Raw genomic sequence first — 14,066 nt, 5'->3', positions numbered from 1 at the left:
ATCCGTGAGCTCCGGTGCCTGTGACACCAAACAATAAAAGCAAAATTCAAGATTGTTATAAATGAGTATTTGTTTGATTAACAGGAAGCACCATATGTGATGTACAAGAAAAACCACATGCATCTGGAAGGCAATGAAAAGTATGAAGGCTACTGTGTTGATTTAGCTTCTGAGATTGCCAAACATGTTGGAATTAAGTACAGACTGTCCATAGTCATGGATGGAAAATATGGTGCCCGTGACCCTGAAACCAAGTCTTGGAATGGGATGGTGGGTGAACTTGTCTATGGGGTAAGTAGCAGTTAAAAAATGAACTTTCTAATTAAAAGACAAAATTTTCTTCGGCAGTTGTCTCTTTAATTATTATCGTAAATGCATACATTATATTGAGTGAGAAATTTCTTGTAAATAAGTGGATTGAAAAAAAGTGAATCGCCTACATTATTATTTAGCCATGGTAGAAAGCATGGCTAGAAATATTTGGCTGTTATGTTTAAGTACAATTGCAGCCAGATCGGATTGGATTTCAAAAATGCTCTGTCCCCGCATGCACTGCTTTGACTTATTTCAATGCTGCTGGATCTTAAAAGTACTTTTCATAGTGCACCCAGGAAGCCCACCATTTTGCATTTGTCACAGCACCTCCTGTTATAAATGGAGAAACATCCAGTGAAATCACTTTCAATTCCCCAAGCTGACACTGAAGATGGAAGACTGTACACAAACTACATGAGCATTAGGCTACTTCATCTGTTCAATTTCCTTACTTCCAGCCTGAGATCAACTGTTTTAATGTGCTAACATTGCTTAAAATGAAAAAGAAAAAACACCATAATGGTGATGGAACCCCTAAGAACAGAAGGTGGTCTATTTCAGGTCAAATAGCCTTTTGATCTGTTGATAAATATGGTTATTTGATTTTGGTAGACTTTTAAATACTATTGCAAATTATTGCTTTTCTGGCTGTCAATATACAGTTGTCAATGCTAAGCCTTTTCTTAAAAGATCATAGTGTAGCTTAAAAAAATAACATAGCTTAGCTCTAGTAGCTTGGACACTTTCAAAAGAACGTTCCCAACCCCGATTTATAATATTAGCATGTAATGATAGTGTAAACATATGAATCACTTGTCATCACAAGTAGGTCAAATTTCATTATTTAGATTTAACAGTGCATATTCGTAAAATGCATTGCTATTTCAAAATTAGAAAAGGTCAAATGTTTCCCGTTGTTGGGTTGCGGCTGGAAGGGCATCTGCTGCATAAAACATATGCTGGATAAGTTGGGGGTTCATTCCGCTGTGGCGACCCCTGATTAATAAAGAGACTTAGCTGAAAAGAAAATAAATTAATGGATGAATGAAAAGGTAATTCAGTTATCAGCATAGAGTTTTTTTCTTACTGTTTAACTATAAACTTTGTCATGAAATGTTAATAATTGATACACTGGATAATCCTATGTTTATTTGGTGAATATCTATCTATCTATCTATCTATCTATCTATCTGTCTGTCTGTCTGTCTGTCTGTCTGTCTGTCTGTCTGTCTGTCTGTCTGTCTGTCTGTCTGTGTGTCTGTCTGTCTGTCTATTATTAGCCTTCCCTTGTATATTTTTCCCCAATTTCTGTTTAACGGAAAGATGTTTTTTTTCAACACATTTCGAAACATAATAGTTTTCAGAATTGATGTAATTTATTTTTGCCGTGATGACTACACAATATTTTACTAGATATTTTACAAGATACTAGTATTACACTTAAAGTGAAATTTAAAGGCTTAATTAGATTAATTGGGCAATTTAAGGTAATTAAGCAAGTCATTGTATAACGATGCTATGTTCTGTAGACAACATAGAAAAAAATAAAAAGCTAATTATAATGACCTTAAAATGTTTTTTTTTTTTTTTAAATAACTGTTTTTATTCTGTCTAAAATATAACAAATAACACTTTCCCCAGAAGTAAAAAAAAAAAAAAGGAAATACTGTGAAAAACTCCTTGCTCTGTAAAACATAATTTGGGAAATATTTGGAGAAAAAAAATCACAGGAGGGCTAAAAATTTTGACCTCAACTGTATGTATGTTTGTATGTGTATCAGGAAAATAATTGTATCATGTTGCGTTCATTGCACTACTGCATGTTCTGCAGTAATATGTTGTGTTCATGTCCCCAATTCCAGAGAGCCGATATAGCCGTCGCACCATTAACAATCACTCTTGTGCGAGAAGAAGTCATTGACTTTTCTAAGCCCTTCATGAGTTTGGGCATCTCCATTATGATCAAGAAACCTCAGAAGTCCAAGCCTGGTGTGTTCTCTTTCCTGGACCCTCTTGCATATGAGATTTGGATGTGTATCGTTTTTGCCTACATCGGCGTCAGTGTGGTGCTTTTCCTAGTGAGCCGCTTCAGCCCCTATGAGTGGCAACTGGATGAGACTGATGAAGTCAAAGACCCCCAGACCCCTCCAGACCCGCCTAATGACTTTGGGATTTTTAACAGCCTATGGTTCTCTCTTGGGGCCTTCATGCAGCAGGGCTGTGATATCTCACCAAGGTTGGTGCCTTATTTCTTTGTCACTTTAATACTTCTAGGCTTAGTACTGATTCTAATTTGTTGCTCAGATGTAGCCGTAATGAAATTTAAGTGTGAAAATGTTTCATTGTGAGTCATTGTTTCAACATTAATATTCATTATACAGTCTGATGCTGAGGATGCAGGGAAATGTGTTGCAACTCTGTCAAAGAGTAATGTGATCAAATGTTTTTGAGCTTTTTTTTCTATCAACTAGATTGAATATTATATTTTAGTGAAATTAACTCATTTCATGTAATTCATTTCACTTTGGTAAATGTCTAAATACAGTGTCATTCACTTGTATAAAACTTTCAAAATAATACCTCACTATCCATCCAGTGTCTGTCATTCAGATGTGTAGTGGCTTTCTTCCAATTCAAAAATGCTGTAAATATTAGTGAAGATTTTTATTTATTTTTTAAACAAAAATAATATGTTACTGGGTAGGTTTTTCTAAAGGTTGTTACTGATAAAAGCATAGCATTACAGCTCCTATTGTGAATTTCTCTAATTTTAAATTCATGAATTTCTTATCTCATTTATTGTTTGAGAAGTCTTTCTGCAGCACAGTAGGCATCTGTGTTGGAGAGGTATTGTTTTTCCATTTAACAGCGGGAAGTTGATTAATAATGACTTCATTGTGCAGATTACTGTTATACATCATTTTGAGAGTCTCTTAAATTCTGCACTGCTGGCTGTAAATTATGCATTCGATACAAATACATTTACTTGATCAATCAACTGGTTGATTGATTGGTTCTCCTATTTTCTGTTTTTAAATAAATTTTGGTTGGAGGAAATGGCTTTATACCCCATCTAAGAAGTCTGGTTTTTCTAAGCCAGTGACAAAGTGATTTTTAATAAATGCATCCATGGCAAAGCCATGTTGTGAAAACATTATAAATACAATACTTGCTATTGTTAATGTAAATTTAAATGTTACTGTATGTACAATGTACTTTTTGTCTTCTTTGTTTATACAATCATTTTTGTTGTTAATAAAATATGCTTTAAGACTAGACATTTGCTTAGAACAAGGAAAGGTAGTATGGTATCGATTGGTCTAAGGTTTAGTTAAAAGGATAATCTTTATCCACAAGGCATGAAGATATAAAGGTATTATCATATTGTCATTATAATTTTTTTGATTTTATATGTAATTTAATCATCAACGATTTCATGCAAAGAACAAACCAACAAATTAATAAAATAACATCATCTAAGATCCTCTAATGCAGAAGACAGAATGAACCATGCCGAACACATTCCAAAACAGAAACAGATTACCCGTCAAGAAGGCAAGCATAGACACCTGAACTATTAGTCCAACTATAGGAGGGGGCTGAGGAAAAACTAGTCATTCCCCCTTTCTTCTCACTGATGAAAATTCTATTAAAGTTTACTTGTAGTGCTGTTCACAATAATTATTCATTCAAAGCAGCATTACAAAAGTTGCACATCATTACATTACAGTCAAAATCTAAGAAGTTAATTAAGAAGTTGTGTATAGGGTTGGCATCATCTCTTAATGGGTCTTTGGTCTGATCAAGTGGCTTTCCACAATCTAGATGCCTCAGGATAGGCATCATGTGGTAAAAATAGTAAGCTAATACAATAAATAGAAGCTAAATTTTTTGACGTTTGATGTTGGCTTGACACGCTTGAATTGGGATTGGCAGTAGGCTTTGAGCACATCGGTTGTCAAGTGGTTGCTAGGCAGTTGCTTACATAAACTGAGTTGTTAAATGGCAAGCCTCATTTACATGTTTGATCCTATTAATTAGCATTGCTAGCATATGTTATTGCACTAATTGTTATTAGCACTGTTAGCATGAGTAGTACACATAAAGTCCTATTTTGCTAGCATGAGTAAAGTGAATCAATACACAGGTACCTACAATGTTCTGATGCGGAGATATTGCTGTTGTGAAATTGTTTCTAGGTTAGTTGTGTTTTGTTGCTATGGAGTTGATTGACAGGTTGGAGTTTTGATACATCAAAACTTCTTGCCAATATGAATGATATAAATCAACCCTGATGTCTCTATGACACTGCAGCATAAAGATATCAATCTGGGGTCTTTATATTGGCAGTCTATGGGATCAGTTACTTGGGTGCTCTAAATGATTGTTAGGGCGTGGCATGTCAGCTTCATAATGAAACCAATCTGTTGCCTGAGTCAAATGACACCAAGGCTCTATGGTTTTTTGGAAGGGAGCTTCTTTACCATTGTTAGTCAATAGGCAAGTTTGGGGTGTTCTTTCACTCCAGGTGTACAACTTATACTTTAGATTAATATGTAGTTTTCCATAGCTTGACAGCCTCTTTGGTTGTGGAAGATTACATGTTTATAAGAATTTCTCATTCTAAGTTATTAAGCATTAAAGTTTGGTCCCATGTTAAATCAATGGGACATTTCCAGGTCAGTTTTTTAAAAACCAAAAGTTGGTCTAGTTGGAAAAGGTACAGTAACAAACTGTAATGCAGAGCATTTAGCCAAACTTGGGACTTGTAGTCTTAAATTACAAGGAGGATATAAGCTCAATTAATTAATTTATTCATTTTCTTTTTGGCTTCTAGCGGCAGTGTTCCAACCAACCTTTTTTACGCCTGCTTGGTTCGCATTTTGTGCAGCACCAAATTTGCCGTATGCCTTAAATCAGAGCCCTGACCTCCTGTTTTTCACCACCGGATCTGTGCTGGAAAGACAACAAGTGGCCCATGGGGTTTCCAATAAGTTATCTAGGAACTGGGCAACATTTTTCAGTTTGTGCTGCCTGGTGGGCTGAGCCATGGGCATGTGGCCCAGCAGCGTAGACCAGGCTCAGATTTGCACAGTCTGATTCAGGAAAAGGAGGCTCGCTGGATCAGGATGCCCTTTTGCCATGTAACCCAGGAACCCTTTTTATCCTCATCAGCTGGGACGTCACATTGTTTTTCATACGGGCAGTGGGCTCACTTCCAAGCTAAAAGCCCTTGTATTTTTTCAAAAGCTGGTTTGCAGAATGAGGATGAAGTCAAAAGTCAATCGTTATAAAACCCCAAGCCCACCGGTCCAACAGAACACAGCTGAAACCATACTCAACTGAGCATTGAAACGTGGTCTGCATAAGGGTGCTGGTGCATATTGTAGACTTCCAGGGACCCAGCCATCATGCCCACCAACCCATTTTGGTGCTTCGCTTTCCACCATGGCATCCTTCCGGGCCAAGGCAGAGAGCTCATCATGTGAGTTCAGGTGCCGGACTTGCTGGGCCAAGAGTCAGCAGGGATAAAGCCCAGGGGTGGGCAGCTGCAGCGGGTATGCGAGGCTAAGATAGATGGGCGATCTGGGTTCTCCCAAAGTATGGGGCAGGGGCTTTGTGCAGAGGGTTTCTACACTTGAAAGAACACCCAGGGCAGGGAGGAACCAAACTCGGCCAATAGAGGCCACCTCGTTAGCTGGTAACTGGGGCCAGGGCCTCCCCCTGGGTCATCACACAAGTTCCAATCGGTCAGTGAGGATGCTTGGCAGGACTGAACCAGGTGCAAGGTGCAAGTCGATGATTTTACTTGTCATCGAAAACTGAACAGGAGGTCAGAGAAATTTGGGGTCAGAGCACATACCTTCAGGCACGGGATGTCCTGACACTTAGGCCAGAATGAGGACCGCCAGACTGGCATGGTATGGCACTTCAGGGGCCCCCGGATGAACAAATAAAGCAGAAACATTAAGAATTGCTGGTTTTCCACAGCTTTTTGAACCCACCAACCTTCTACTTCGTTCCAGAATGACCCACCATCCCCTGGCTGGACTTGGACTTTGAAAGGGCCCTACATGCGGCTCCGACTTCTGTTCCAGCTGAGAGCTTGCTTCCCCAAGGGCAACCCCAAGCTGCTTAAAGCCTCCAAGGGTGCTGAGAGGCCACCAAGGGTGGTTCCTTGAGTCCAGCTTGCCCGGGATTCAGTAACTCTTTCTGGGCTTAGTTTCAGCTGTTAAGGGCCTCTGGGAGAGGCCTCACAGGGCAGTTCCTCAAATCCAGCTTGCCTGGGATTCAGAAACCCTTTCTGGTCTTCGTTTCAACTCCTAAGGACCCCTGGAAATGATTTCCAGGGCATATTTTTAACCTGACGGGAGGTCAGAGAAATTTAGGTTCAGAACGCATACCTCCATGCGTGGGACGTCCCGACACCTAAGCCGGGAATGGGGCCACTTGGTGGGCATGGCTTGGTGCTTCGGCCTCTGAATGAATGACATAATTGCATTTTTCTGAACCCACTTTCCCAAGTGAGAGTTTGACGCTCAAAAAAAAGATTAGGACTTCTAGGGCCATTCTTCCATGCCTAAAATGGCTGCCATAATTAGCAGGAGTTAGTCACTCTTTCTGGGGCAGCTTGTTTTTCTAAAGACCCCTGGATAGGACTTCCAGAACTTTACTTCTATGCCCAAAATGACCACCACAATAAGCAGAAATCAGTCACTCTTTCTGGGCTTCATTTCAGCTCTTAAAGGGACTACTTCATTCCAGAGAGACCCACCATTCCCCAGCTAGTCTTGGGCTTTGAAAGGGCCCTCCAGAGGCCCCGAACTCTATATTCCATGCCCAGCTGGGAGCTTGGTTTTCTAAAGAACCCTGGATAGAACTTTCAGGGCCTTTCTTCCATGCCTAAAACTGCTGCCACAATTACTAGGAATTGGTCAGATTTTCTGGGGCAAAAAAAACCCTGAATAGGACTTCCAGGGTTTTCACCTGAGCCCAGCTTGGACGGAATCAGTCACTATTTCTGGCCTTCCGTGGCCTATCTTACATACCCAAATGGCCCACCACAATTAGCAGGAAATCAGTCACTCTTTCTAGGCTTTGTTTCAGCTGCCAGGGGCCGGTTATTAGTCACCCTTTCTGAGATTTGTCTTAGCTCCTAAGGCCCCCCTTCCGGAGTGTTTTCTGACATTGCCATTTGTGCCCCAAAGGGCTTGCTACTTGCAGCCTTCAAGTTTGGAATTAGCTCTGATGCACAAATCGCTCTAAGTTCTACCACCTTGTCACACTCAAGTTCCGAGCTGGCTCTGGTGCACCAACAGCTCATAGTTTTACTACTCAAGCATTTAATTTTTCTGTCCCGTGACCCAAGCCGGGAATGGGGCCCTGAATTGGCATCCCATCCCCCAGCTGAACTTGTGCATTCCAGAGAAACCTACTACCCCTCAAAGTGAGAATTGGACTCTCACATTTTGAATTTAGTTCCAGAGAGCAAAAAAGACCCTCCATCCCCCATCTATTTTGACTTTCTCCAGGTACTCCAGTTTCCACCAGTTCAAAGTAGGTGAATTGAATGATTGTGTGTGTGTGTGTGTGTGTGTGTGTGTGTGAGAGAGAGAGAGAGAGAGAGAGAGAGAGAGAGAGAGAGAGAGAGAGAGAGAGATGAGTGTCAAGAAAAACATCTTGTGGTAGAGGACTCGTATAATAAAAATCTTTGTGATTGCACCATTCAAAATGCAATAATCTCCTAATCACAATCTAATAAATCACACATTATTTTGTATTTGCAAGTAAAATTAAATATTATACCAGGCCTATGTCAGCAGCCATTAAGTCCAAAAAGCACCAAATAACTACTAAGTCTAATAAACTAGTCAAATCAGTGCATTATTATGTAATCTTATTTACTCATTAAAGAAAAAGTTATTTAGCAATACCACACTATTAACCAACCTCTTGAAATTGTTTATAAAACTCTGCATGTCGGTAAGTGCTTTACTAAATTATTTTATAGGCGCATTTACTTAGCACTGCTTATTGGTCTTGTTTATTTGTTTGTTTGTTCACAAACCAAAAACCTTCTCAACCAAAACGAATCCCATGGGTTCAGCATTTGCCATTGAAGGAGATGGTGCCAAGGGTGTTCTAAAGTATTGCCCTCTCGTGCATCACATAAGAAAAGGTTGTGCAAGAGAGAAAAGTCATTATCGACACTAAGCAAAATTAAGATAATTTCTTTTTAAATATTTTAGTATTGATACTGTTAAATTTTGATGTATTTGGCTTAACTGTCCTTGTGTGGCTCGCCAGTGTATTAGATGACTCTAATACAAAAAAATAAGTAAGCTGACCAAAGTTCTTACCAGGAAAAGACTTTATTGAATACAATGAACAGTGCAGTTACTTAGCAATGATGTTAACTCGACAGTCTTCAAGTAGCTTAACCCAAAGTACTGTCTGTGAGACAGTACTTTATACTAGCAACAAAAAAAATTATATGTTTACTAAACTCAGCAGGACCCTCTTATGAAATGTTTTAGCTGTTGTTTTGCTTATACCTATTGAGATTGTGAAAGCGTCACACCTATCATAAAAAGGACAATTAGTTCAAACCCATCTGTTCGTGGGGCTTGACGCAAAGGTCACCCCATCATACAGAGAATTGATCACATCAGAGTTTATTCAACGTAAATGCAGCTGAACTTAAATGCACAACATTTTTCAATCCCTCCTCTGATCATATTTGATTATAAAACAAATAATCATGTGCAGCAAACTGCATACAGACTATATAACCTAAAGGAACAGAATGAAAGGTCATGGTGAAGCTTGCATTCCCTGTGTTCTGTGGATGTACATATGTGTTCATCAAGATGTTTGATGCAGTGTAGTATGTCTATGTTCATTGCTGGACATTGGAGCACCTGCAATCACACAAATAGGAAACGTATCTTACCAAGAAAAAAAAATAAAAGAAATTGTCAAACTGCCTACAGAAACTGTCCCTATTGGTAATTGACTGGACACTCCAGTTTTTATCAATTGTGGTTTAAGTCTTTATTCTCAGGCAACAAGATAGAGCCTAAAAATTCTAGTCCCACCATATGTAGACTCTGGAAAACATTACATTCACATTAATCCATTCTTCAACTCCCTGAACATTAATTATTGAATCGCATACTAAAAATTCTTAACAGTGATAATTGTTGAGATTGTTTTGTCTCTTCCCATTTACTGGGCACTGAACCATTGGTCCTCTTCAGAGGTGACAAAACTTGATTATTGTCCTCATGTACTGCCAGGCTCAGTCTTGCTTCTATTTGGACAAGGCTGTCAGATGTCTAGTTTTCAGTGGACATGGACTGGTTTGGGGGATGTTCAAAAGGGCATAGTCTTCTTTTTTATCTGTACTGCATTGTTGCCATCGTGCAGTTTTATTACATCGTGCCTCAGCATTTCTTTTGTTGACTTTTCATTTGAAGTTTGCTTTCTGTCTAAAACAGATTGTTGGTCTTGCCAAAGCTGTCTTAATGCTGCTGTATGTTCACCTCTCTCCTTTAGGGCTTGTTTGGCAACACCATCTACTAGGATATCAAACTTGTTTTCATCTGTTGAAACTTCTGTGTATGCTTTTGTATTTTTATTTGCATACACATTTTGTTCATCAGCTTCTGGAAAAGATGTCACTAGCTGGGGCTGCAGAAAGAGGTTCCTTAGTTTCCCTGCGGATGTACAGCATTTAGCAGGGTCTGTTTTTTTGTGTTGTCAACTGCTGAAACTGTTTAAACAAGCGGTCATTATCATTGCTTTGATGTTTTAAACTGAGCTTGCACTCACGGTCCAGTGTCTTTCTTCATTGCAATTTCTGTATCTTATTTTAGTTCGTAGTTTTTAATCTCTTTGATACTCACTTTCTTTTTGCTCATCCTCAATTGTTCTGTTGTTGTAAAACAAACTTTTGGATTGCAAAGCTTTTAGTCTAACGTCATGTGTTTGCTCTAGTTTAGCTAACCATTCAACAATCTGCATGAATGTTGTTCCAATGCTGTCCCAGTCATCATACCTGATTTTAAGATCTTTAGAAATCTCACGCTTGAGTCCATTGACAAATGCTGTTTTCAGGGGCATTCCAGTGTCTGTCAAGATGTTCACTTGTATTCAGACTAGAATGTTCCATGTTTGTCTGAAGAATTGTTCAAACTCTGCAACACTTTCTTCAGGTTTCTGCATGAATGAGGTAATTCTTGCCCAACTGACCTCTGCAAGTTTCACTTCAAACAAGAAAATTTGTACAGCTTCCCATCCATCTTGTGTTTTCTTGTGATTAACCAATCTTTCCTTCAACACCTTCGTTGAGTCTCCTTTGGTCACTGTCTCTTAGGGTGACATTAAAAATCATCACACTATCTAGTGGATGTAAATTGTAGATTTTCTGCAGTCCAAACCTTCCGTGGTTGTTTGTACACATCTGGCGACTATTCTGACTATTTGTCGACTTGCTCTGGTAGCTGGATTGTACATCCTGTATGGAACATATTTCTTTACCACTTTCGTCACAGTGCAAGTTTGTCAACAAAGCTGCTTGAACAAAGCTGCTTGAAAATCTTGATTCCAGCTGTTTTGAGATCAAAGTCAATAACTTGTCATTTTAATTTACCAGTCTTTCTTTGTCCTTCTTTAAATTTTGTAATTATTTAGCAATGCTCACAATCTCCTCTCTGAGTGCTTGATGCTGTACTTTTTGCACTCGTCATCACGACACTTTCTCAGTCATAGCCTTTTGTCCAAATATTAATTAGAATTTTCCAACATCTGGTCAATGGTAACACATGGAGGTTCTGTTCCGTGTTTTTCTGATGTTGGTTTCAGGGCAGCTCCATTAGCACATTTTCTTGCAGACTCAGGCCCCGTTTACACAAGTGCGTTTTAAACGGCGTTTTAGAATGAAAACGTTCCGCAACCACAATAGCGTTTCACCCAGCGTTTCTGAACAGCTCTCCGTCTACACCAAAACACTGAAAACGCACATCACGTGACCACACACACACTCTCTGGCTTGGGCTGCAGCCTATCTACCCAGATGAGCGTGTTCATCAAGGATCTCTAGCTGGATTTAATCTCTCTATTGCTAAACGCGATATTTAATTCATCTTGTTGTCTATATCTAACCACATATTCCCCGACTTTGGTCTTGTGAATCTAGTACTTGTTCTCGGGTTACATGTTTTGGCTGAGCGCAAAGGTAAGTTAATAATTAATCTAACCATTAATTATTACCAATCATACACTCTGTATACTGAGAAATTGCTTGCCTTTATGTCCTATAATGTATAAACTTTGTACTTTATACTTTTATAATGGCCATTATTGATTATTAAAACTGATATTCAGCAAAAGAGAGGGTATGTTTCGTAATTTCAATGAAAATGAAAGGAGGCAATGATGTTATAGGCTTCGTTTTGTTATGAATATACATACAGTGAAGATGATGCTCATATATGCAGCATAACGCCTCAACATTTTTGCTGTCTGTTAAGTTGTTAATAACAAAATGAAAATTGCAGTTCCTTATATCATGACTTCATTTTATTATTAAGAAAGTGAAATACCGTAGCCAGGGTGATGTGAATGAGGTTATAAAGTACACCGTTCCTTTTGAATATTTACCTGACATGTTCTCGGGAGTTTTCCATATCAAACTTGCGAAGTATGAACTTACAAGGAGAGGATGCAGAACTTTAACTGTGTGTAGGCTTCTTAATATTGAGAAAAAGCCCCAATCAGAGAGGCGAATGTCAGCAGCTCCTCCTCCGTTTTCAGATGTCTCCGTTTTGTCCCATCCACTCTGAGACGGAGCTGCAGCGTTTTAGGATGAAAACGGACTCTCCAGCGTTTCCAAAACGGTTGGTTTTCGGCACTCGAAAACTGCGGCGTAGTGTGGGCACGTAACCATAGCAAAACTTGTGCGTTTTCAAACTAAAATGTATTAGTGTAAATGGGGCCTTAGCCATGGGAAGTACAGGACAGTGCCCTCAGAGGTGTGAAAACAGAACAAAAGGTCTTAAAGCTATCAAAGGTTCCTATTCAAATTTAATTTCACAGCAGTCTGTTATATTGATGACCATTTCAAATACACAGACAAATCCAACTGTTGTTTCAAAGCTAAAATAGTGGCTACTAAATTAGAACTTTATTTTTTCAGTCCCAAATCTTATTTTGCTCCCAAAAATACTTAAACAAATGTACTAAACTGTTATTTTTACAATCTGTACAACCCCAACAGAGAATGTACCAAGCTCTGCTCCTACATTATCTTAGTGATTGGGTCAGAATGATTCTTTAACGGTTTCTACATATCGTCACCTTAGAATTATAAGATTCTATCTGCGTTCTGAATGATTTTGAGATATTGAGCTTCAAAGATTTTGCATTCCATATAGCAAACAACATGTGTGTAACAGTTCTCTTTCATACATTAACATGACAGAGAGCCTAAGGGTTCTCTAAATGCAAATGGTCAAAGTTCTCTTACACTTGCAAATTGGAGTAAATAAAACACGGTAAATGCAGATATAACCTTCCCATTCTGAAAAGTCATTTTCTGCTTGTAATTTTAAGGTTCTATCTAGCAGATCATTCATTGAAGCATTATTTTTGAAGAAATACAATCAAAAAACATATAAGTTGGTGTTGTAACAATATGTTGATGCTTGAGAAAATAAAATTTTGGTTTCTATAACATTTATTTCATGTTTTAGGATGAAAATTTTTTTCTTGTTCAAATTGAGCTTACAAGGCTGGGCTAAACATTTTTTTTTTACAGTGCAGATGTTAATTTTATCTAATTAATATGTTAATATTTATGACATTTTATGCTTTATATGAATGATTGACTGATTAAACCGTGTTTATTAAATTTATTTATATGCCCTATGAATTAAACTAAGTATTTGCCCTTCAAGGCTTAACATTAAATTTAAAGACTTTAAAAGAAACAGACGATGACCAAATGAGTTTAATAAACACTGAAAAGTTTTTTTACTGACTATATGTAAACAACTAAATATATTTCACATTTAATATATAAGTTTTTTAATATTCATCTTGTTTTCAACAATATAAAATGTAACATTTCATCTCAATGTCTGCAACGCGGTGCCACAGTGGGTTGCACGATCGCCTTACAGTAAGGAATGCTGGTTTGAGCCTCAGCTGGGTCAGTTGGCATTTCTGTGTGGAGTTTGCTTGTACTTTCTTTTTTGCTGTGGGTTTCCTCCGGGTGCTCCGGTTTCCCCCACAAGTCCAAAGACATGCGGTACAGGTGAATTGGGTGTGAAATTATTTAGCCGACTCTGATTTTGTGTGATTTTTGTCCTCCTGGTGTTTCCACGACAAAGAAAAACCTTTGTAGATAAACCTTTTTTGTTTTTTAAATAAAAATTCTTAAAATGTAAACAACTTTTAAAAACACATCACATACTGTAAATAAGTTGTCATTTAATAAGAATATGTCAATAACTTAATTTTGACAAAAATGTCAGATAGAACCTTATAATTCTAAGGTGATGAAATTCCAGAGAAACAATCAAGCCTAAAATTGTCTAAAAGCTTCTGACTGATAACAATTCTTTCTGAGCATTATCCGAGAAGGCCAAGTAACTTTCTTTTGGCTTTGTCCCCCAGACAATGTATCTAAAGCTTTCTGTATCTTTAAACTTCAATTCAATTCATGTTTATTTATATAGCCCTTTTTA

General features: G+C 38.2%; 1 protein-coding gene across 6 annotated transcripts in view; it reads left to right on the top strand.

The window, feature by feature from the left end:
• The window catches only part of gria3b (glutamate receptor, ionotropic, AMPA 3b), a 302,031-nt gene that overhangs the window by 228,886 nt on the left and 59,079 nt on the right, over window positions 1–14,066 (top strand). For all 6 annotated transcript variants that reach the window (XR_015506639.1, XM_087280262.1, XM_087280263.1 and 3 more), the window contains exons 10-11: window positions 85–291; window positions 2,178–2,551. Coding sequence is in view for 5 of the 6 variants with exons in the window: in XM_087280262.1 (XP_087136388.1) it covers window positions 85–291; window positions 2,178–2,551 (581 nt within the window). In the remaining variant the exon portion in view is untranslated. The remainder of the gene's footprint in view (window positions 1–84; window positions 292–2,177; window positions 2,552–14,066) is intronic.

Source organism: Danio rerio, chromosome 14 (genome assembly GCF_052040795.2).
Source record: "Danio rerio strain M-AB ecotype USA chromosome 14, GRCz13ab, whole genome shotgun sequence".
Lineage (NCBI taxonomy): Eukaryota > Metazoa > Chordata > Actinopteri > Cypriniformes > Danionidae > Danio > Danio rerio.
The sequence above is the reverse complement of the archived record's forward strand: the minus strand, read 5'-3'. Positions and strand labels throughout refer to the sequence as shown.